At 55.5% G+C, this 21,478-nt stretch overlaps 1 protein-coding gene across 1 annotated transcript in view; it reads right to left on the reverse strand.

Annotated features, from left to right (window-relative positions):
• Positions 1-3,294: 3,294 nt before the first annotated feature.
• The window catches only part of PRMT8 (protein arginine methyltransferase 8), an 80,598-nt gene continuing 62,414 nt past the window's right edge, over positions 3,295-21,478 (reverse strand). The window contains exons 8-11 of the mRNA XM_073789300.1: positions 18,290-18,405; positions 13,018-13,168; positions 4,797-4,918; positions 3,295-4,029 (exon numbers count right to left, since the gene is read on the reverse strand). Coding sequence (XP_073645401.1) covers positions 3,946-4,029; positions 4,797-4,918; positions 13,018-13,168; positions 18,290-18,405 — 473 coding nt within the window. The 3' untranslated portion in view covers positions 3,295-3,945. The remainder of the gene's footprint in view (positions 4,030-4,796; positions 4,919-13,017; positions 13,169-18,289; positions 18,406-21,478) is intronic.

Genomic DNA, 21,478 nt, shown 5'->3' on the forward strand with positions numbered 1-21,478 from the left:
GCAGAGCGGCCTCGGAGGCTCTGGACGTGAGCCGGGCACATCCAGCGTGGTCAGACAGGTGGGAGGTGACCTCCCATCCCCAGGAAGCCAGACTCCTCCCGGCGGTCACAGGACCACAGGCCAAGGGGCTGGGCTCCACACGCCCAGGCGTGTAAGGTAGGACGCCTCACAGGTGGGGCTGTGCTCCAGGCATGAAGCCAGGCATGCAGGGGGGTGCCAGTCAAGACGCCAGGGAGGGAGCAGGGATCCAGAAAAGCCTGCCTTTAGGAAGCGGCCTCCAGAAACCAGGCTGGGGCCCGCCAAGTCGTCGGGAGCGGCGTCTGTGAAAGCAAGACGGAGCCCCTGTCCTGTGTGGGACCCGGGACTTACAGATGGGAGACGAGGCAGGGCAGAAGCCCACGGATCTGAACTGGCCAGTAGGCCAGGGACAGGCGCTTGAGCAGGTGACCGCCCTGAGGCACGGGGATGGGCTGAGAGGTCTGGCTTAATTTCGTTCCGTTACTGAGGCCTGGAACCACGCTGGGCCTATCGGTGCAGTACCAGGTGTGGTGCCCAGAGGAGAGGAAGGCTGCCGAGGGGGGACCAGGGAGGGCCTGGCAAAGGGGAGACGGGCATCCCCCGAGGGGCAGAGATCGCAGGGACAGGAGCCTGGGGGTCCTTGAGCAGTTCCAGGGCACGTTCCACGGGAGTCAAGCTGGTCCACTGTTGCCTGGTTCCTCCCACCTGCACCCCCATCTGTCCAGGGGAAACTCCGGCAGAAAGAGGCAGATCTCTGCCCTTGGAGCTTGTGGCCCAGCGGGGAAGTCCAAGCCTGCAGTGGGCCTCAGAGCAAGCGCAGAGGGGCCCATGAACAATCCAGGCCAAATAAGACCACGAAAGGGGCACCGCGGCTGCAGGCCTGGAGAGAAGTGGGGTGGGGTGGAAGGGAGAAATTCCCCAGAGAGGGAGGAGAGGGACACGGAGGAAGTCACTACTGAGTCGGGTACAGTCAAGGAAGGAAGGTTGGAAAAAAGAAAGAGGCAGAGTCAGGGAAAAACAGTTGTCACAAGTGAAGTGGTCTCCGCAGCACCCCTGTTGTTGAGCTGAGCCCTCATCCCATCGCGAACGTGCTCAGAGCAGACACCGCTCATTTCCCACTGAATCAGGGGAGATGACAGTCCCCCTGCAGCGCCCCCACGGGCAGGAGGGAGGGGGCCGTGGTGGAGGTGCCCCTCCACACTCTCCCGACTTCACTCCTGCAGCCCAGGGGCAGAGCAAGGAGCCAGGGGGGCAGGTGCTGAAGACCCGGGGCCCGGGAGAGGCCGCGGGGCTGCCCGCTTCTCGTCTTCTGGCTGGAGAGGCCCGCAATACTGCCGGGCCTTTGCCCAGCCTGGGCCTCCCCTTCCGGCCCCCAGGGGTGTCAGGAACGCCTGCAGCTTCCAAATGCCCAGAGCTCCCGGAAGGTCATCGACCTTGCTGGCTCCTGGTGGCCATGTGGGATTTGGCCCTGTGGACCATGGATGGAATTCTCCAAAGCCGGATGGGCTCCCTGCCCAGGGATGGGCAGAATCCAGGGGCTCCCCGACTCCCACTAAGGGGTTCCCCTCGCGTGCCCTCTGGGGGACCCCCCATCCTTCCTCAACCCCCTTCCTTCTTTTAACGCACTCATTGTTCTCCCCGATTAAGTTTCTCTATTTTTCTTGTGCAAAACATGTGGACAAAAGCATTCCACGATTTGCACTGTTGTTTGTCTCTAGCTACAAAGAGAGGCCTCCCCAGCCGGGGATGCAGAGGACTGAGCAGGGCAGCAGAGGACACGTGAGCAGGTGTGGAGATGGGGGCCCAGCTCCCCCAGGACCCCACTCCTCCCCACCCCGGGGCCCAGAGGCTCAGCTACCATTGTGGGTAGGGCCTCCGTGCCCAACTCCCAGGGCTTCGGGGAAGCCAACACGTACACAGATGCCAGAGGACAATGAAAGGGCAGGGGCCGCTGCCACTGGAGTCCGTTGTCATTTTCCTGGGCACGGCCATTCCCAGGACACCCACCCACAGGCCAGCCTGGCTCGCTCCTTCCCACACCAGAGGGGCAGCCCTCAGCCTCCTCGGCAACTGAATCCTCAAGGCAGCTCGGTCTGGTCCCTGCCCGTGGGTGAGGCCCCATCTTTTCACCAAGTGATCGTCCCGACCACAGAGATCTCATTCCTGCCACGGCTGAGCGCTGGAGCAGCAAGGTGGGGAACGGGGACAGGTGAGGAACTCCAGAGGCCCCGCCTGGTCCAGGGCACACCTGTCCCTCAGAGCCGCATGCAAATGCAATCAGTGTGTGACCTGCAGACAGTGGGAGGAGGCACCCCTGCTGGAGGACCAGTTCTGCCTGCCCAGGGCTCTCCAGCCCGGGAGGGCATCGGGGGTCACCAGGCACTTCCCTGAGGCCCCTGCAGTAGCTCACACCTGCTCCTTCCCAGGAAGGGAACATTCTGGGCCTTCGAAGAATCCCAGGCCTCTGCTGGCCCGGCAGGCCCCCTCTGGCTCCGCCCTTTCCACGATGGGACCAGAGTCGAAAGCGGTAGAGGTGGCAGAAATCGTTTGGGGAACTGGAGGTTTAGCAACCACTCTGGGGAAGGGAGCTTCTGTAGAACCTAGGATGTCACCTCCAGGACCCAAGTTCTTTCACTTGGGCTCTGTGGGTGCCCTGTTCAAGACGGTGGGGCGGGGGGGTGCGGTCCCATTGATGGGGAGGGTGCAGGCCAGGGCAGACACCCACCTAGGCAGCCAGTAACGGGGTGAGGGAGAGTAGGAACGAGACGGTCCACCACCACGCCCCGGCCCGTGCCTCCACCGGCCTTGCCCTCAGACCCTGCCCTCGTCTCACACTAGCAGCCCAGGACCGTGAGCTCACACCACCTCCTGCTTCCTCTGGACCCTCCCAGCCTTTCCCGCCCCGACCTTGGCCTCTCTCCGGGCTACACCTCGCCTCCCATTCTGGAGCACTCGAGGTTAACTCATGTCCCCCCACCCCAGCTGCAGGACTCTCCTCCCACCCCTGAGGGTCACAAGGGAGAAGCCCTTGGACTGGTCCTAGCTTCAAGGCTCCCTTTACCAAGGAGCTACCTTCCTTCTGGGAGCGGCACGATTGGATCTTCTGTTCCACTGACCTCCTCCCGCCCCCCTGCCCAGAGCGCCGAGAACACAGCCACCCCATCGCTTCGCTCTCATGTGCATTTATTGAGCGCCCATGGAGTGCATGGTCCTACGTCCAGGGTTCGCAGCCACAGTCTAGTCAAAAGGAGACCGGAGCTGTACAGAGGACATTTCATAGCGGGGAAGGGGTGGGGAAGGGGGAGAACTAATCACAAAACAAATTCCTATTCGAAAGCAACAGAATCTCCTCTGAGATAATATATATTCTACGCACACACGCGCACGCACACACGCACACAGCCCTGGATGAACACGGACGCTACCGCTTGGCTGTATATGCAAGCACATACCCGCGTGCCGGGTAAAGGAACGAATAGGTATGCTGTCCGCGCATGCGCACGCACACCGCCGCACGCACAGCGTCTGGCTTATGCTATCAAAGACGCTAGTCTCCAGGGTCTAGTGAAGCAATCTGTCCTAGATGCCTGCAGCATGCAAAACTTGAAGATCCGAGAGTCACGGTTAAGGAGGACGATGGGGACACGCGTGGACTCCTCCATCGGGGCCCGGCTGCCGCGCTGGCCGTGGCTCTCTGTCGGGACGACAGAGCCTCTGAGAAGGGCCCCCAGAGCAGAGCCGAGAAGCTGGAGGCCCTCTGTCCAGTGGCAGGGGCCTCAGGAGGCCGGCTGAGTTCACCAATCTCAAGGGCAGAGTGTCAGACTCCGGTTTGGAGCGTGTAGTCCTGCAAACAGGGTCCCTTGTGGCGGCGCCTCAGACGGAGGTGAGTTTCCGTGCTCGCTCGCTCTCTGCAGCCTCCCACGTGTGCTAACGCATTTTGTAGTAATTAGATACAGATGTTTCGCACAGCTGTCCCTTAAAATCCAAGTCTACTGTGAAATCGAGGTCTCGCTGCAAAGAAGGAGGAGCCGGGGCATCAGCGCGGAAGGCGGCGGGGGAAGGCGGCCCCCCTCCCCGCAGGCAGAGGGCCGGGCGCATCTGCGCCGCTAGGGTTTTCCAGCTCAGGACTCCGCTCCCCACCAACAGCCCTCGGGAGCCTCTTCCGGTGCCTCGTTACCCTCACGGGGAGGCCTTTGATTTCTAACCTAAGTAAGTCCTTCCTGTTAGAATACAGAGATGTTCCCTCTGGTTTCCTCCCGGGAGAAGTGGGGCGGTCGAGTCTCCCAGGGCGGAAGCCTCGGCGCGCCCTCGGCGCCTGCCCGGCACGTGCCTGCACCCCAGGGGGCTCAGAGAGAATCACACGGCCTCCAGCCCCCCAGGCCAGCCTGAGGAAGGCGAGCCCGGTCTTCCAAGCCACCACACACTGTTCTTTCCTGGCTCAGCTGGTCCTAAATGAGGCAAAGTCCATGGCCACAGCCCCTGTTCTCAAAACACCCCCCACCGAGGGCGGGAAGCTGTCCTCAAGGCTGGGAGGGTGTCCAGGGTGTCCTACAGAAAGGCTCCAGTTCCCCAGTCTTAAGGGGTCCAGGCTGGAGTCCTTGAAGGAGGCCATCACATCCAAACCCGCCTTCCTACCGCTTCCCCTGTAACTTTTCCGGTTGTGCACAAGGCAGCCAGGCCCCCCGGGGCAAGTGGGTCCTGGCAGTTCCCTGGAAGCCGGCCCCCGGGTCCCTCCTCCTCTCTGACCCCGGCCTCACAGAGGATGCCTCGGCACTCACCACGTTTTTGGCATTTGGCTTCATGGATATGGTCCCGTAGATCTCCTCCCCCCTCCGGACGGTGAGGTAGTCTTCCAAGTAGAAGACGGTCTGCTTCCAGTGGGTGTAGGGGGCGTCAGGGGCTGAAGGATGACAAGGAAGAGTTAGAGAAGACGTCTCAGAGGGGCCGGGACCCCGCGCGGACGACCCACTGAACACCACAGCGAGCGCTCTCACTGGGTCAGGCACCCAGCCCCTGCGCCTGCTCCAAGCCCGCAGGACGCCCCGCTCAGCCCGGGGACTCCTCCCGGGGTCAAGGCCCCGCCCCCTCGGGACTGCGGGTCTTCGCTGGGGATCAGAAGAGAAACAAGCTGATATTACAAAGCCATACAGGGGGCGGCATTAACAACGAATCTCAAAATGCTACTGGTTTTCATTAGTTCAACAGAGTGAAGACTTTCAGACATTGTAGGGGAGAGATTTGGAGGGTGGTGCATCCCGTCTCCACTTAAATGACACCGTTCATGCCAACGCCACGGCTAAGCCGGTTTCGCCGATTCCGCTGATACCCCAGTCCTACACATAGCTTTCCCTGCCTGCCTCTCTGTCCTAAAACCAATCCTAGTTCCCTTGGCCCAGGCCTGCCCTGGGGTTTCAGCCGTGCCTTCCTACATGGATGAATAGGAATAGGGGAAGATTCTCATTCCACGGACCCAACGCTGCTCCACAGCTCACACGTCGTCCACACTGACTGAGGCTTGCACGTCCCCTCCCCTGCATTTGCCACGAAATCCCACCCATCCCTCTGGGCACACTACCAATTCTACAACTAGATGAGGGGTCCTGTCTCATGGGCCCCCTTCCTCAGCAGCAGCCGTCCTTGGGACACTCTTCCCTCCCTCATCACCGGCCTCTCCCTTCCTCATTCTTCAAGGTCACATCCTTGGGCACGCCTTGCCTGACCCAGCTGGATTAAGGGCACCCTGGGCTTATGTCACCACGGTGACTGTCATGCCCCTGCATAACCGTCTCTGTCTCTTTTTACGTGTTTGTGTCCTCCGCAAGACTGCAGTCTCCATGAGGGCCGGGGTCTGCTTACTGCTCTGTCCTCAGAGCCCATCACCACCCTTGCTGGGTCTGTGAGTACCGAATAAATGAACGATGGTAAAAAGCCCCAGAGGGGGCGCGTTGTGACGCTTCAAGGTACCCAGAGGTGTTCGGTGACACCGCGGCTTTGGGACCTAAGGGTTGTAGAAGAACCCGTCTTACAGTCAGTTCCTCTTGCCCTTCAGGCTCTTACCTCCCTCCACCAGGATGCAGGACTCATGAACACTGATTCCCTCGTTGCTTAGGACCAGAGCTAAAGGTGGGAAGACTTAGGGAGGATGTAGTAAGTGCCTTTCAAATACTTCAAAGGCTGTCACATGGAAGGACTTATATGTGGCCTTATAGATGGCTTTGGAGGCAGAACAAAGGCTAGGCACTCAGAATCACTAGAAGGCAGAGTTTTAATCACAGGAAGGATTGGGGCTGCCCCACGACTGTATGCACACCCGCGGTCCGGCCCGGAGGAGTGCACACACAACCTGGCTGGGGATTTATCGTATGCCCAGTCAGGCCAAGATCCTTCAGACCCCAAGATCTATTTTAATGGTGGTGAAGAGTCTGTCTGTCTGTGTCCTTTGCAATGAACCAGCTTGATCAAATGTCAGTGGTTTGGACACTCGAGTAGCCTTCGATGTGTGCATTTAGGAAATCGATGCCGACTCAAGGTCTAGTGGAGGGGAGGCAGCCTGAGGATTCGGAAGGGCTTGAAGGAGGATCATGTACATAGAGTCTGTGCCGCTCAGATCCTGGATCCCCAAACACACCCAGCCTTCCTGGCCTCTACGCATACTGCGGCCCACAGGCAAAGTCCACCTGCTCCCAGCACCTTCCCTTCCAACGACATCTAAACGAATTGTCAAAAGCTCGTCTCCGGGGTGTGCAGAGGCTGGCAGCGTATGACTGACAGCACTGTCACCCCCGCTGCCACCCACGCCTACCCAGACAGGTGTCTCTCCTGTTCTTAAAGACCTTCAGGCAAGGAGATTCCAGCAGCTACCTTCTGCCTCCTAATCAGATGCCTGTGAGACTCCCAGAGACTTCACTGGCTCAGCTCCGCCAGCCAGCGAGCCCAGAAGTCCACCTCTGATGCTGGTCGCCCAAAAGACACCAGCCTTGGGTTGGAGGAGAGTGACATTTCCCCTTGACATCAACATCAAAAGGTTAAGAACTTCCCCAAACATCTCATTTCCACGATGGGTCCACGGACTCATTGCTAAAGCAGTTTTCTCAATGCAGGTTCTCCATCAGGGTGTCCAGGAGAAGTGGATGACAATTCAGATGTTTTGACTCTAGTCCTAGAGATCTGAATCCAGTAATTCTGGGTGTGAGATGGGGGCAGTCTCCCCCCAGGTGTTGTAGATACACAGCCAGTTGCTGTGCAGACTCGATCATTTACATCTAATACATCTCTTGGGTGGGTATCAGTGGAAGGGACATCTAATTAGGCAACAGTAGGCCCAGTGTCCAGTCTCCACTTTGCCATGCATTTGCACTGTGACCCTGGCGCTCATTTTCTACACCTGCAGAAAGTTTACCTCCCTGTGAGGACAGGTGATGGGAAGGGGAAAGGATACACTGAGGACGACCAGCCTCCTGCTGTGCCCAGGACCGTTTTCCTGGTGTAATTATCTGTAGCTCTCCCTTTCACTCTCAAAATGTCCTCATTTGAAAGACGAATTATACGGTCCCCTTATCTGTAACACAGCGGGCCCAGGTTAGGGTACTGCTAACCCATTGCATTAGGTGGTTAGTTAATCATTGTGGAAAGTGGCATATCATTTCATGTATCCATCAACTATGGCTCTGGCCTGTAAAGCGGTGCTGCCTCATTGTCGTGGTCTGGAATGTTCTAGGGATTCTCCAGAAAGTTCCTGTGCACAGGGGTGAGCGTTCAGTATCACTGTGGACCACGACACCCAGAGTTCTGGTCAGTGGACAAGCCTTTCCCTCCCGCTCTGCCCCAACTACAACCTTCAAGTTAGTGTAAGTGGCTTTCAGGCTTCCTCGTTATGACCGAACCGTCATTCACACATTCATTCATTCACTCATGCATGCATTCACTCATTCAGGCATTCATTCATTCACTCATTCATACATTCAATCGCGCATGCATTCACTCATTCGGGCATTCATTCATTCACTCATTCATGCATTCACTCACACGTGCATTCACTCATTCAGGCATTCATTCATTCACTCATTCATACATTCACTCACGCGTGCATTCACTCATTCAGGCATTCATTCATTCACTCATTCGTACATTCACTCATTCATACATTCACTTACGCATGCATTCACTCATTCAGGCATTCATTCATCACTCATTCGTACATTCACTCACGCGTGCATTCACTCATTCAGGCATTCATTCATTCACTCATTCGTACATTCACTCATTCATACATTCACTTACGCATGCATTCACTCATTCAGGCATTCATTCATTCACTCATTCGTACATTCACTCGCGCATGCATTCACTCATTCAGGCATTCATTCATTCACTCATTCATACATTCACTCGCGCACGCATTCACTCATTCAGCATTCATTCATTCACTCATTCAGGCATTCACTCGTGCGTGCATTCACTCATTCAGGCATTCATTCAATCATTCATGCATTCAGCAGTCATCCACTCAGGGTGCCTGCCACGTGCCTGATGTGGTCCTAAATGTGGGGAGCAGCAGCCAGTACAGCCTCACCCCCCGAGATCCTGCAGCCTAAGTGAGAAGACACTCAGGTAGCTGGCCATAAGGTCGGGTGGGAGCTGTGACCGAGGATGGAGGAGGGGTGCACGGGGGCTGCAGGAGCAAACGTCTGGGGCCTCTCACAGGAAGATTTTCCTGGTGCTTCTGGAGAGGGAGTGGAGTCCTGCTTCCTCTTTCTCTTCCCCATGGCTAAGTGGCTGGTAGTTCTTTCTGGAATTTAATACTTTTTCTAGCTGTAAATTTGTAACTCTGTTCCCGGGGGGGTTCACAGGCTTTTTGGAGAATTAAAGACGATGCATGAAGAAGCTTCTCTGACCTGAGAAAATGGCTCAGTGTCACAGGGTGGCAAAGCTGGGAAGGGGCTTCCAGGCAGTCGAGGTCCAACCATGTCATTTCACTAATGAGTCCAAGGCCCAGAAAGGAGCTCACTTAGCAGCACCTCCACGGCCTGAAGGGCTTCCTGGAAAAACTAGGACTTAGCGCAGGCCTGCTTCTACTCTGGGTACTGCCCTTCCAGCAGGAGCCCCAGGGGGCCCAGTTCCCACTTCCTGCCCCGCCCTCCGAGGCTGTGTCCAAGGGCCGGGGCAGCTGTGCTGGCACAGCGTGGAACCCTGGGTGCTTGTGCCCGGAGCCGCAGCAGGCAGTCACCAGCACCATTTACGGGGGCGGTTTGCAAGCTGCACAAGCCGCGACGCGCCTTCGCGTGGGTCTCCCGGAGCAGCTGCAAACCTTGGGGGCCGATGGCGAGGGGCCGCTTACAGCAGGCTGCACTTCGCCTGAAGTTCAAAGCCAGCTGAGGCCAAACGATACCTTGTTTAGGCCTACACTTACGCATGATAAACCTTTTTAAAAATAGCAGGGGATAAGGAACTGAACATTCAGGATAATGTTCATTTAGAGGCGATGTGGAGGGAGGGGATAAGATGGGACCATCCAGGGAGCCGCAAAGGTACTGGTAGTATTTAAGCCCTTGAGCTAGATGCTGAGCTCACAGGGATTTATTAGGTGACTCTGAATGACTTGACTTGCATGTATTAATTATAAGCATAATCATATTATATTTATTCATAATGTATTTCTGGTTAATATTTACATTCTAATTAACAATAGTTTATCTCTTGATATTAACTAATGTATTTAAATTCTAATAATAATTAGAATTATTACCTTCTAGTTAATAATGCGTTCTAGTTACTATTACATTCTAATTAATAACACTTTATTTACAATCTGTTACTGAGTTAGGTGGCAAGTTCACAGGTGTCCCTTGTATTAATTAAAAAATAAGCCAGAAGTGAACTGTGTGTGATCCAATGATGGTAGCACGTCATGAACCACGAATTCGGATTAATCTAATTCCGTGCATCTGAGGTCCTTAAAAACAAAGGAGAAATATGCTTTCCTTGCTGGTCAGAGTGCAGAGGGTCTGAGTAAAGCCCACTGCCAAAGCCATGCCAGCTGGAAGATGGCCAAGATGGTAAAGATGCTACAGGCTGGACCAAAACCACGCTGTCATCCGCCGGAAACAGATCATCTCAGGGAAAGAAAAACGCAGCCTGGAGCTACGGGGCTGTAGCCCAGGCTTTAGAGACACAGAACTCTTCCCAGAGTACCCTTGCCCCCTGACTTTCCCATCACCTGCGGCAGGGCGGGCCCTGGGGGAGGCATCGCCCAGGGATGGAGGAAGCAGAGCCAGCCACCGTGGCTCCATCCCTGGCCTCCAGTCACAGGCACCGTCCTCGATCGGGCCCTCCTCAGCCCTCACTGCCCCAACCCTCACCATGGCAAGGCTGAGTCTCACCCATCCTTCAAGGTCCAGGTAAAATACCCCTTCCTCCTGCTGGCTGTTCCTGCGCACCCACCGAGAGGATAAGCTCGTCTGCTGCTCCCGTAGGGAGGGTAGCAGCTGACAGTGACCCGGATCGGGGCTCTCTGGTCTCTTCCCCAGGACGAGGCGGCACCAGCGCTGGCCTGACTGATGGAGACCAGAAGACCCTAGTCCTGATGGTCAGGAGACACCAACTCTGGAAGAAGCCCTTCTGTGAGGGATTAGGTGAAGTCTCTTGTCCGTTCTCTCCCACGAGAAAATTCCAGGCTCGGATGCCTTCACTAAGGAATTCCAGCAAGCATTTATAAAAGAAATATCACTGATCCTTCAAAAACCCTTCCAGCAGGTAAAGGAGGAGGAAACACTCCCCAACTTATTCTACGAGATCAGAATTACTCTGTTGGCAAAGTCAGAGAGAGAGAGATTCACAAGAAAACAGATCTACAGACCCAGGGTCACTCATCTGTATGGATGTAAAATACATCAACGAGGTGTCAGAAAACTGGGCAACACAGACAAAGGATGAAACAACATGATCAAGTGGGATCGCTGTCACCACGTGAAAGAGGACCGCTGGCACCGTGGCTGCAGGAAGTGAATAATCGTATCTTCAAATTCTGGTAGAACTCACCTATCCCTGCCACGTGCACACTCAACCCCGGCGACAAGCTCCCAATTCCCAGGAAGACCTCCCGTGAGCGGTCAGGATGAACACATGCTCAGGGCAGGAATCCTAGCTTCATAAACGCATTGAACAGAGATTTGCATAGAAATCTCGGAGCCACACCCCGCTGGGAGGAGCTAGGAAGGCAGAGATTAATGAGATGTGAGCCCAGCTGGGGGAGACCCAGGTCTGCAGAAGACGATGGAAATGTTCAGTGACTAGTGGCACAGCCTACACTGGAATCCTGGGTAGTTGTTTCAAAAAAAGAGATTGGATATATCTCCGCGCGGCTCTGGCGGCATCTCCAAGACACATGGTTAACTAAAGACAGGGAGCAGGGGCAGTGCGTACGGTGCGAGCCGACCTGTGTTTTCAAGAAAAGTGTAGCTGGATGTCGTACTCCTGTCATGGAAGATGCCACCAGCGGAGGCAGCTGGGTCTACGATTCACAGAAATCTATGGACTATTTTTGCAACTTCCTGTGAGCCTATAATTATTTCAAATAAAAAGGAAAAAAAGTGTATGTAGGTATGTAGTTGCTTGTGCACCACTGACATTTTTCGGAGGCTACGAAATAAGTCGTGAACAAATATGCGTTTCAGGCACGGGATTGGCATGGATGGGGGGGAGGTGTTTTTCCTTAACTTTTGATGCCCCTTTTTATACCCTTTTGTTATCTTTTTGTTAGACTGCACCCGTATCACTTTAAGCATGGCCATGACAGACATAAGCACAGGATGTTAGGGAGCCCCAGGAAGAAGGCCTAACCTTGACCCTGGAGGGAAGGAGGGGGTCATAATACCTGAGCTGAGAGACGCAGCCTGAGCCGGAGGTGGCCAGGGGAGGAGAGGGATGCGGGAGTTGCCATAGGCTGAATCGTCTCCCCCCAGAATTCATGTGCTGGAGCCCTGACCCCCAGGATCTCTGAATATGAACGTATTCAGAGAGAATGTCTTTAGTTAAAACGAGGCCCTTAGCGTGGGCCCTCATCCAATCTGGCTGGTGCCCTTGTAGAGCAAGGAGATTAGGACACTCACAGAGACAGCAGGGATGAGCACAGAGGAAGGCGGCCACGAGAAGGCGGCCGTTGGCAAGCCAAGGAGAGAGGCCTCAGGAGAAAACTCCAGAGGCCTCCAGAACCATGAGGAATACTTGGTTACAGTGGCCCCAGCAGACAAATACAGGAGGGAAGGAGACAAATCTGACAGAAGACCCTCCTGCCCTGTGGATGGAAGCGGGGCTGGGGCAGGCAGAGGCCACGGCCGAGGGGCTGAAGATGCCTGGGCGCAGAGAGCTGCAGGGCCAGTGTGTGCTGGGCTGCGTGTGCGGCAGCAAAGGCGTGGGGTGGACGGCACAGCGCGAAGGGTGCTGAGAGATGAGGCTGGGGAAGTGGGATGGGGCCGGTCAGGGGACCAACCCCCTGCCAGTTACCAGGCTAAGCAATCTGGACTTATCTGCTACGGGCGATGAGGCACCTCTGAAGGAGTTTGGAGCACGTCAGGGACTTAATGGGGAGGGACAGAAGCTGGGAAGACAGGAAGGAGACGTAGAGCCAGGTTGCAGCCTAGGGAAGCAGACGCTGAATCTGTCATGAGGCGTCTCCGTATCCTCCACCCACACAGAGGGGGCTCGGGAAACACTAAATGAACAAACGTGCATTTGAAAGGTGGCCTCCACGCCTGCCTCTCCCCACCCGACACTTGCTCTCAGCTCTGGCCACACCAGCCACAAGTTTTTTACCTTCTCATCGGGCATCCAAAACCCTGGGGACGTGCGACTCCTCCACGGCTGGAGAGGCTTAGGAGGTGCTAAGTGAGGGCCCCTGGCTGATGCCCCCGGCCCTTGCCCCACGTCCAGGCCGGGGAGGTCACTTCCCACAGAGCCTTGGCACGAGGCCAGGAGGGTCTGGAAGGCCAGCAGAAGGCTCACCTGTGGAAAACCCCATTTTTTTGTGGCACTTGGTAAATTCGATATTGAAATAGGTGACCAGGGCGTGGACGTAGTCATTGCGCTGTATCTGCAGGCAGAAGGCGGATGTGAAGGACAGCTCCTCCGTCTTCACCGTGTAGATGTCCACCTCCTGCAGCCCAGAGAAGAGAGAATGCGGACGCTCAGTGCCTCCACCGGGTCTGGGCCGTCCTCAGCTTCATTTCCCAGGGAGACTATGGATGGCAGACTCCCCAGGGTGTCATGGCTCTCGGGGGGACTTCCCAGGCCCACCCACCCCCCTCCCCATGACCTCCTCCATCCTTTCTAGGGTGGAGTCGGCTAAGGCAATGCTGCGAGCAGATTTAAGTCAGAGCCTGAGGATAACAGAATCAGGACGGTAAATCTTCTGGGGATGAGTGCTGATGCGGGGGAGGGGAGAGGAGAAGAAGATGAATTAGAGCCTCTGTAAACCCAACCCAGATATCCTCAGAGCAGTCCCCCTCGGCATCACTAGTGCATCTAGCTGTTCTCAGGCTGTGGTCCCTGGAGGAGCACGTCGGCATCGCCGGGGGTGGGGCGGGGAGGGGAGGGCATCCCAGACCTACTGAATCAAGGCAGCAGTGTGTGCCCCGTCAAGCCCTCCCAGGTTCCGGCAGACCCGACTGCTCCCTTTCCAGCAATACGAGGTACGGAGTATTCTCTCAGGAGTGAGGACCGAGCCCGCACGGTCACGGACTGAGCCTGGGGAAGCCAGCCGACCATTTACCACAAGCCCGGACAGTTAAAAACAAATGAAAGGGGGAAATAAGAGGTGAGAACTTTTCAGTTCCAGCTAGGAATGGACAACACAAGGAACTCATCGTTCTAACAGTTTCAGCTGGGAAGCGGCTGCACATCAGTCTTGCTGGGAGCGGGAGTAAAATGAACAATGGTTTGCAACATGGTGCTCTTTCTGCGAGAAGGATGCTGACCCGTCGCTGGCCGGCTCCAGCAAGACACAGCAGACCTCCCAAGGCCCAGGAGGCATCCAGGCCGCCTTCAGTGAGGTCTAAGGAAGAACCTCCCACTGCCGGGCTGTATGGCAGACACCTCCGTCCTGAAAGCTCTGTACGGGCCAGACAGACACCTGTGTGCCTGGAGTGGTCCCCAGGGGCGCCCCTGAGACCCGGATGAAGGAAGATGTTGGGAGTGACTAGGAGAGAGGGGTCTCCGGGTGGGGAAACAAGAGCAGCGAAGAGACAGAGACTTTTATCTCTACACGTTTCTAGGATGAATAAAGGAAAAACTGATGCAAAACATCCTGGGGACTTCAAAGCCAAGTCCTGTCTCCACAGGAGGGCAGTGGACAGAGGCGCTAGTGAGGTCGAGGCAGCCAGGCAGCCCAGAGACTTGTTACGGTGCGGGCTGGCAGCTGTGACCCCCTCTGACCTGTCGGTTGGGAAGAGGGTGGGACTGCAGGTGCAGGGGACCGTGGGAGCCCTCGATGTCGGTGACATCACTTCAGATACAAGCTCAAGTACGGGAACAGGGCTAAAGGTCCCTGTGAGCCCGGGTCAGGCGTGCAGAATTCGATGGGGTTAGAAAGCCAGTCCCCTTTTACCCCGAGAATGCAAGAGCCCTGGGGAGCATCCCCAGGTAGTGGCTGCCGTGGGCTCCTGCACTCCCCCTGGGAGGATGCACTCACTGCCTATCAGGCAGCCAATCCTTCCCCGATGTCTCCAGTCGGTAGGTCCTGCTTCTAAACTAGCGAGCAGGGCCCTCAGCAGCCTCTGTAACTTCCACCCACGGAACAAGCCACCGCCCGCTCGTGCTCACGTGGGTCCCCTAAACCTTTTCTCCTCCAGCATAAACTGCGTCTCCTGAGTCATGGCTTCCGACGCCGTCACCCTCCTGATCTGGGACCCGCTTCTAGCAGCCTCTGACCTCGAAGCGCGCTCTGCCGGTTGCAGCTGCCTTCAGCCGGCCAAGCCCCTCCCCACAGCATCCCTTTCATCATCCTTATTTCTGGGACCCGAGTGCGGGGGGGAGGGTCCTTCATTACATGTCACCCTGTTAGTTTGGGCCATTGCCCAGCATGGGGAAATCTGTTTAGCCCCAGTACCTGTCAGCTTATGAGGTTTGCCACCCCTCTGGGCCACGTGTCTGCAGGTCCCTCCAGCCCAGACACTCTTAGCGCAGCTGTGCTTAACTGTGATTTTGATAAGGGCTTCGGCAGAGTCCCCTAGGCTGGGCTCACGCTGTCTACATTCACTGACGTTTCCGCTCCTTCTCCACTGGGGCCAGCCCGCCAGGCTCCAGGCTCCTTCCAAGGTCCCTGTCCCTTTCTCTCGGGCGCCCTCTGCCAGGGGCCTCGCCTGGTCTTTCCACCCTGCTTCTGGCTCCTCTCAGGGGTCTCACCACCTCCGCCCCTGTCCCCACCATTAGACTGGAGCCCTTTAGACGCGGGGTCTGGACGTTATGGTCTGTGCGCCCTCAGTGAGCGATGTAACCCCGACACGCGCCACTCTTCTCCTAAAACTGTCTCCCTGCCTGAGGCCTCTCCTTCCCATCCCCTCCCCAGGCCTCCCCTTCGGACCAACCAACTAATCTCTCTCAGATGCATTCACACTGTGCCATTCCCTGGATCTAAAGCCTTCCACGACTTTCTACGGTTTACCTAAAAATATCCAAGCCTCTTGGCCTGGACTCAGAGGGGGACCTGGGAAGTAGACCCCGTGACCCATCTGGACTGGTTCCTTTCTCCTCTGTCCTCACCTCACTTCTTCACCACTCTCAGCCTGCACAGGAACAATGATGCACCTGCGCACACGCACACACACACACAGAAACACCCCATCTGTCGGGGATTCCGTCTCTATAGGGTCTCAGACGCCCATCAACCAGTGTCGGCCACCAGTGCCCTGACAGCGTTCTCTAGGTCCTACGGACATTTGCATCTGAATAGGGGCCTCCGAAGGAACAAAACCCGTCCAGACTGAAAGGATGATCTGCGTTAGAATGGGCGCCAGGGAGGCGACTGCTGGCCTCTGGAGTGGGGACAGGCAGTCTGTGTGGGTGAGTCAGCTGTGACCGGGCCTCAGAGACACAAAGGCCTCCGGTCAGGTCCCTCCCTCCTCTCAGGCCCGAAGTGTCCAGAGGCAGACACGTTATGCTGGCCCCCGGAGCCCTGATCCCTTTGCCAGAAGGCTTTCTCTTTCAGCAGCCGCCTCAGCAACTCTGAGACCCCAGCGAGACCCCTGGCTCGGCCTCAGGCCGCCCCACCAGGCGCAGGGCTCCGCAGGCACCGGTGACTCAGAGGGGCCCCGGCCGATGCTGTCCACATCACTACATCATGTTACAAATGGTTGTCTCAGATCAGAAGTCTGGTCAAAACAGAGTCTTAATTATAATAAAGTGTCACAAGCCGCAACGTTAATAGCGATGAAAATAGCAATTAAGCGTGTGAAGAAGGGCAAGTGTTTTCCCAGGGAAGGTGCTGAGCACATTAGCGAGAGCTGACGATGGCTCTCCTGGTGGCAGAAGCAAACACAGCCGTCCTTGCCCTTCTCAGAGCTCAGGAAGAAAGGTGACATGCACGGAGGGCCCAGAACTCCAGCCCCGCCATACCCACAGTCCCAGGCTGCACTCCGGTGTAACCAAGGAGAGACCCTTGCCTGTTCCTGGCTGGAGGGGGAGAGGGAGGCGGGGGGGACAGAGCAGGCCAGTCTGGGACCAGCCTTGGACGTGCACAAGTGCCGTGGCCACACCTGCAGGGCAGGGGCAGAGAGCGACCCAGGGCCCAAGCACATTGAAGGAATCGTATCCCCGCGCCACCATGGGCAGACGCCTATCGGTTCCATACAGCTGCCATGCGTCATTTTGGCAAATGCAGTTGCACCAGGTGATCTCCACTCGTACTACAGTGTTGGCAGCCATGCTCTGCACTACGGGGGAGTTATCTGGGGTGGACTTTGCTGGCTCTTGTTTGGGATGCCAGAGAGAGAGGCTTCGGGGACAGAGGGGCCGGTGGGAAGAAATAAGAGGACGTTTGCTTCTCATCAACCCTGCCTGGACTCAGAAAGGGCCGAGTTAAGAAGCAGAATCCTCAGGCAGGATATTCCAAAAGGGAGGCGGTGTCTATCTGATGGGACCTGTACAAGGTACATCTAGTTTTATTTGTCCTCTGAGGTCCCTTTGAAATGCCATGGTGACAAGGCTTGCATTTCTTCTCAGGAAGACTGTGACCAGGGACAAGGGACCGTTCTCACCTGGACAAAGCAGCCATTTGCATCAGTCCTGCAGAAACCTCCCCGCACCCCTGGGCTCTTCCCCGTTGCATCCACCCAGAGTTCCCGAAAAAGCAGTGAGGTGCACAGGACCAGGGCGGGAGGGTATGCTTCAGCAAGATGGGGGCTGGGAGGGCTGATGACAACGGACACAGTGAACCCAGATTCTTCGATTAAAACATTAACTTGAAGCCTATAAGACAGATGTCTTTCTAGACTTTAAAAAAAGTAGTGAAATAGCAAGAGTTTTCCATCGTTAGACAGGATAGATTAGCATTTGTAAATGCAGATACTTAGAAAAAGGGTTGGAAAGATCAGCTCATCCTGTGGACAGCGGTTACCTGTAGGAGGAGTGTGGGCTGGGAGGGAGGGAGGTCTCGGGGGGCTTTTATCTGTACCCCAGCAAATTTGGCACGTCTGATATTTAGTGATAAGGATGCACTGGGTAAGGACTGGTCTGCCGAGGGTGCTGGCGAGCTGTTCTCCGTCTGCGCTGAAGAAAGCCTTGGAGGACAAGAGGTGAGGGCCGCACCAACAAGGCACTCAGGAGGAGGGAGCTCCGTGCGGCCGGTCAGATGTGTGCTTAGAGGTGCGGGCGTGAGCTGCTCACACGGCAGACTGAGGTGTGGGATCTCTTGCCTAGGAGGCCAGCGCCCTCGGAATGCAGGAGCTTCCCCCCACCTGAGCCTCCAGGGTGTCCTCCCTCGGATATTCCTACAAGCCCACCCGACACCCCTCCCCCCTCACACCCCACCCCTCCCTCACCAAGGGACATGCACCACCCACCCCCCAACTGTGCCACGTGGAGTCCAGTGGCGCTCTCTCCCCAGCTCTGCTCGGTGACAGTGCCGGCTTTGATAGGTCACCACGGGCTGCCAGAGGCTCTGGCCAGGGTGGCCTTGCCTCAGTTTGGGAGGAGCTGGTGTGGCCTCTACTCAGGCCCAAGAGTCCAGGTGACACAGCCAGGTTCCCGCACACCCAGGCCCGAGCAAGCGGCGTCTGCAGACCTTTATTAAACAGGCATTGGTCACCACTTGCTTTGGGTCCACGATGTCTACCAGGGGCTCCTTCATGGCAACGTCCCGGATGCAGGTCATGTCAAAGCCATAGACGTTCTCCCACCCTGTGGGAAGAGAGCGAGAAGTGGCAGCAGGACCCCCAGAAGTCTCCCGACCCCCCTGAGTCCTAGAGGGTGGGGGGCAGCTTGTGTCCCCCTGCCTGAGGGCAGGAGAGTCGCTTGCCTGGTGGAGAGCTCTGCAATGTACCAGACGCTCATTCACCCTCTCATCTGTACAGGTCCCACTTCAGGGTTAGGAAAAGTGAAGCCCAGAGAGGCTGAGAAAATTCTCCGAGGTCACACAGCAGACTCCCACGGGGTCAAGACTAGAGCCCACATTCCTGATTCTTCTGTACCTGCTCTCCTGCCCCCTCTCTGAGCCTCAGAGTCTCCTACGAACTCTCTCCTCTGCCGTCCACATTTCTACCCCGGAGCCTTTTTTCCAGTCGTTCTCCACACCTACAAGGCCCATCTCTTTCCCTCCTCCCATCCCCGCCAGCTGAACCTCTCAAGCAGCAGAAAGAAACACGGGCTTTCGGTGAAACAGGCTGCAGCGTGAATGCCAGCACCACCACTTCCTGGCCAGGCCCTTGTGCAAATTTCCTAACCTCTCTGAACCTCCATTTTCTCAACTGAAGAAATGAGGGGCAGGGGCAGGGGTAGTCCAGGAGAGGGCTTAACTTTCTTACACGCCATGATGTTCTCTCTAAGGATGCATCTCGTAAGACATATCCCCCCGTTGGGGCACAAAGCACCCCAACAGTGCTCTTTGGCCCCTTGGGGCTGTTCATAAGATGCTTTAAGCAGGGGACGTATTCAGGATGCAGGGTTGGAGGGTAAATGAATGCAGGTCTGATGGTCCAAGATCACCCTTAAATGATGGTAATCATTGATTGATCACCTAGCCCTGGCCAGACCCTTCATTGAATCTCCCCATCAACCCCATGAGGACACCTCCTTATGACAGATGAGAAAACAGGGGCTTGCAGAAGCTGGCATCCGGCTCACATGCAGTATCTGGTCCAATATCCCACAGCAGGGGAACCGTGGAGCTGGGGCTCAAACCCAGCTTGGGTCCTAATCCTTCAGCTGCACTGACTCAGTCGTGAGAGCAACCAGGAATGCCATTTGCTCTCCCCACAGCGCAGAGAGTGCCTTAGCGGAGTCTTCAGTTACTGGCCAGCTGAAATCTCACTTGTCTGTTTATTCGGAGGGGTTTAGAATTACACTGCAGTAGAGACGCTTTTCTCTAAAATCTTACAGGATTATTTTTTTTTTTAAATGTTCACCGAACAAATGGTACCTTAGGGAACTCATGAGCCTGCATGTGTTTAGGAGAGGGGGGTGGGAGGAGGGAGGTGTGAATGGTCAGGGAAAGCTATGCCCCTTTTACTCAGATTCCTTTCAAGGGCACGCAAAGCTCTTCCTCGGGGAGAAGAGGCCGAGAAAATAAGCATCTCCCGGAGGGGGAGCACTTGTGAAATTCTGGCTTGAGGATAAGATGCCAGTCAGATCCCATTACATACACAAGGCTGGTGCCAAAGTCCCAACTGAACCTACCTAAGTTTGGGGAAGTGTGTCAACAGCACACGCTTCAGAGAAGACCTCCTTCTAGAATCTGGGAATAGCTGTCCCTGCTCACCCAGATAGAACATGCACACCAAAACACACTGCCTTTGGTTAAAACCCCTTCTCAAGAGACCTGCAGCCACGTACCTGCTCTTTCCCTCTCCCAGCCCTGCTTTAAGTTAAGGTTCAGTGAAAAAGTCAGGCAGGGGGCTTCCCTGGTGGCGCAGTGGTTGAGAATCCGCCTGCCGATGCAGGGGACACGGGTTCGTGACCCGGTCCGGGAAGATTCCACGTGCCACAGAGTGACTGGGCCCGTGAGCCTGTGCGTCCGGAGCCTGTGCTCCGCGACGGGAGAGGCCACAACAGTGAGAAGCCCGCGTACCGCAAAAAAAAAGAAAAAAAGTTAGGCAGATATCTAAGAGTCTATGTGGGTAATGGTTAAAGTCCTGGGCTTTGGGCTTCAAATCTGGGCTCTGCTGTTTATTTGCTGTGCAACTCCAGGCAAGAATTTAACCTCCCAAAGAGTTGGTTTCTTCTTTAAAATGGAGATGACGATCATGCTAGTTACTCTATAGAGTTGTTACGAGGATTAAATGTGATAATATATGTAAAGTACGTAATACAGTGCCTGGCCCATTAGAAGGCCCTTGATACACAAGTGTTGCCGCCGTTATGTGGTTTGCACCCTGGCTTTGCCGCCATCCAAGCTGTGTGACCTTGGCAGATCGGTCCCCTTATCTCTGGCTTGTTTTGTAAAGTGAGGAGTTTGGTTCCGTGGTTCTGTGTTCCGGAATCATCTGGGACACTCTTTACAATACAGATTCCTGGACCACAATCAGACCTACTGCATCAGAATCCCCAGATTTGTGCCCCAGTGAGCTGGAATTTTCACGTCTACATAGGCAATTCCAACCAGTTAGAAATCCTGGGCCTAAATAATTTTCGAAGTCCCTTCCAGTCCCTTTCAAATGGACTTAAACTACATAGGTAATTCCAACCAGTTAGAAATCCTGGGCCTAAATAATTTTCGAAGTCCCTTCCAGTCCCTTTCAAATGGACTTAAACTACATAGGTAATTCCAACCAGTTAGAAATCCTGGGCCTAAATAATTTTCGAAGTCCCTTCCAGTCCCTTTCAAATGGACTTAAACTACATAGGTAATTCCAACCAGTTAGAAATCCTGGGCCTAAATAATTTTCGAGTCCCTTCCAGTCCCTTTCAAATGGACTTAAACTACATAGGCAATTCCAACCAGTTAGAAATCCTGGGCCTAAATAATTTTCGAAGTCTCTTTCACATGGACTTAAAGTCTCCAATGGCCACTGTGACACCTTCTCCAACGACTCTCAACCATGGGGCCTCTCCTCCTGTACCCTCAGCACCTACAGCAGAGCATCTGGACAGTAGAGGTCCACGGATAACGCTTTTTTAATTGGAACGTATTCCCAAACTTGTAAGCCTGTCCTGCTTCCCAATGCCTCGTGTTTTAGTTATCTTCTTAGGGGTTAATTCGTGTCTTATCTCCCCAGCCAGACTGCCCCACTTCCAGTTATTCAATGACCGATCACCC

The sequence above is a fragment of the Tursiops truncatus genome, chromosome 11 (assembly GCF_011762595.2).
Source record: "Tursiops truncatus isolate mTurTru1 chromosome 11, mTurTru1.mat.Y, whole genome shotgun sequence".
NCBI classification, from domain to species: domain Eukaryota; kingdom Metazoa; phylum Chordata; class Mammalia; order Artiodactyla; family Delphinidae; genus Tursiops; species Tursiops truncatus.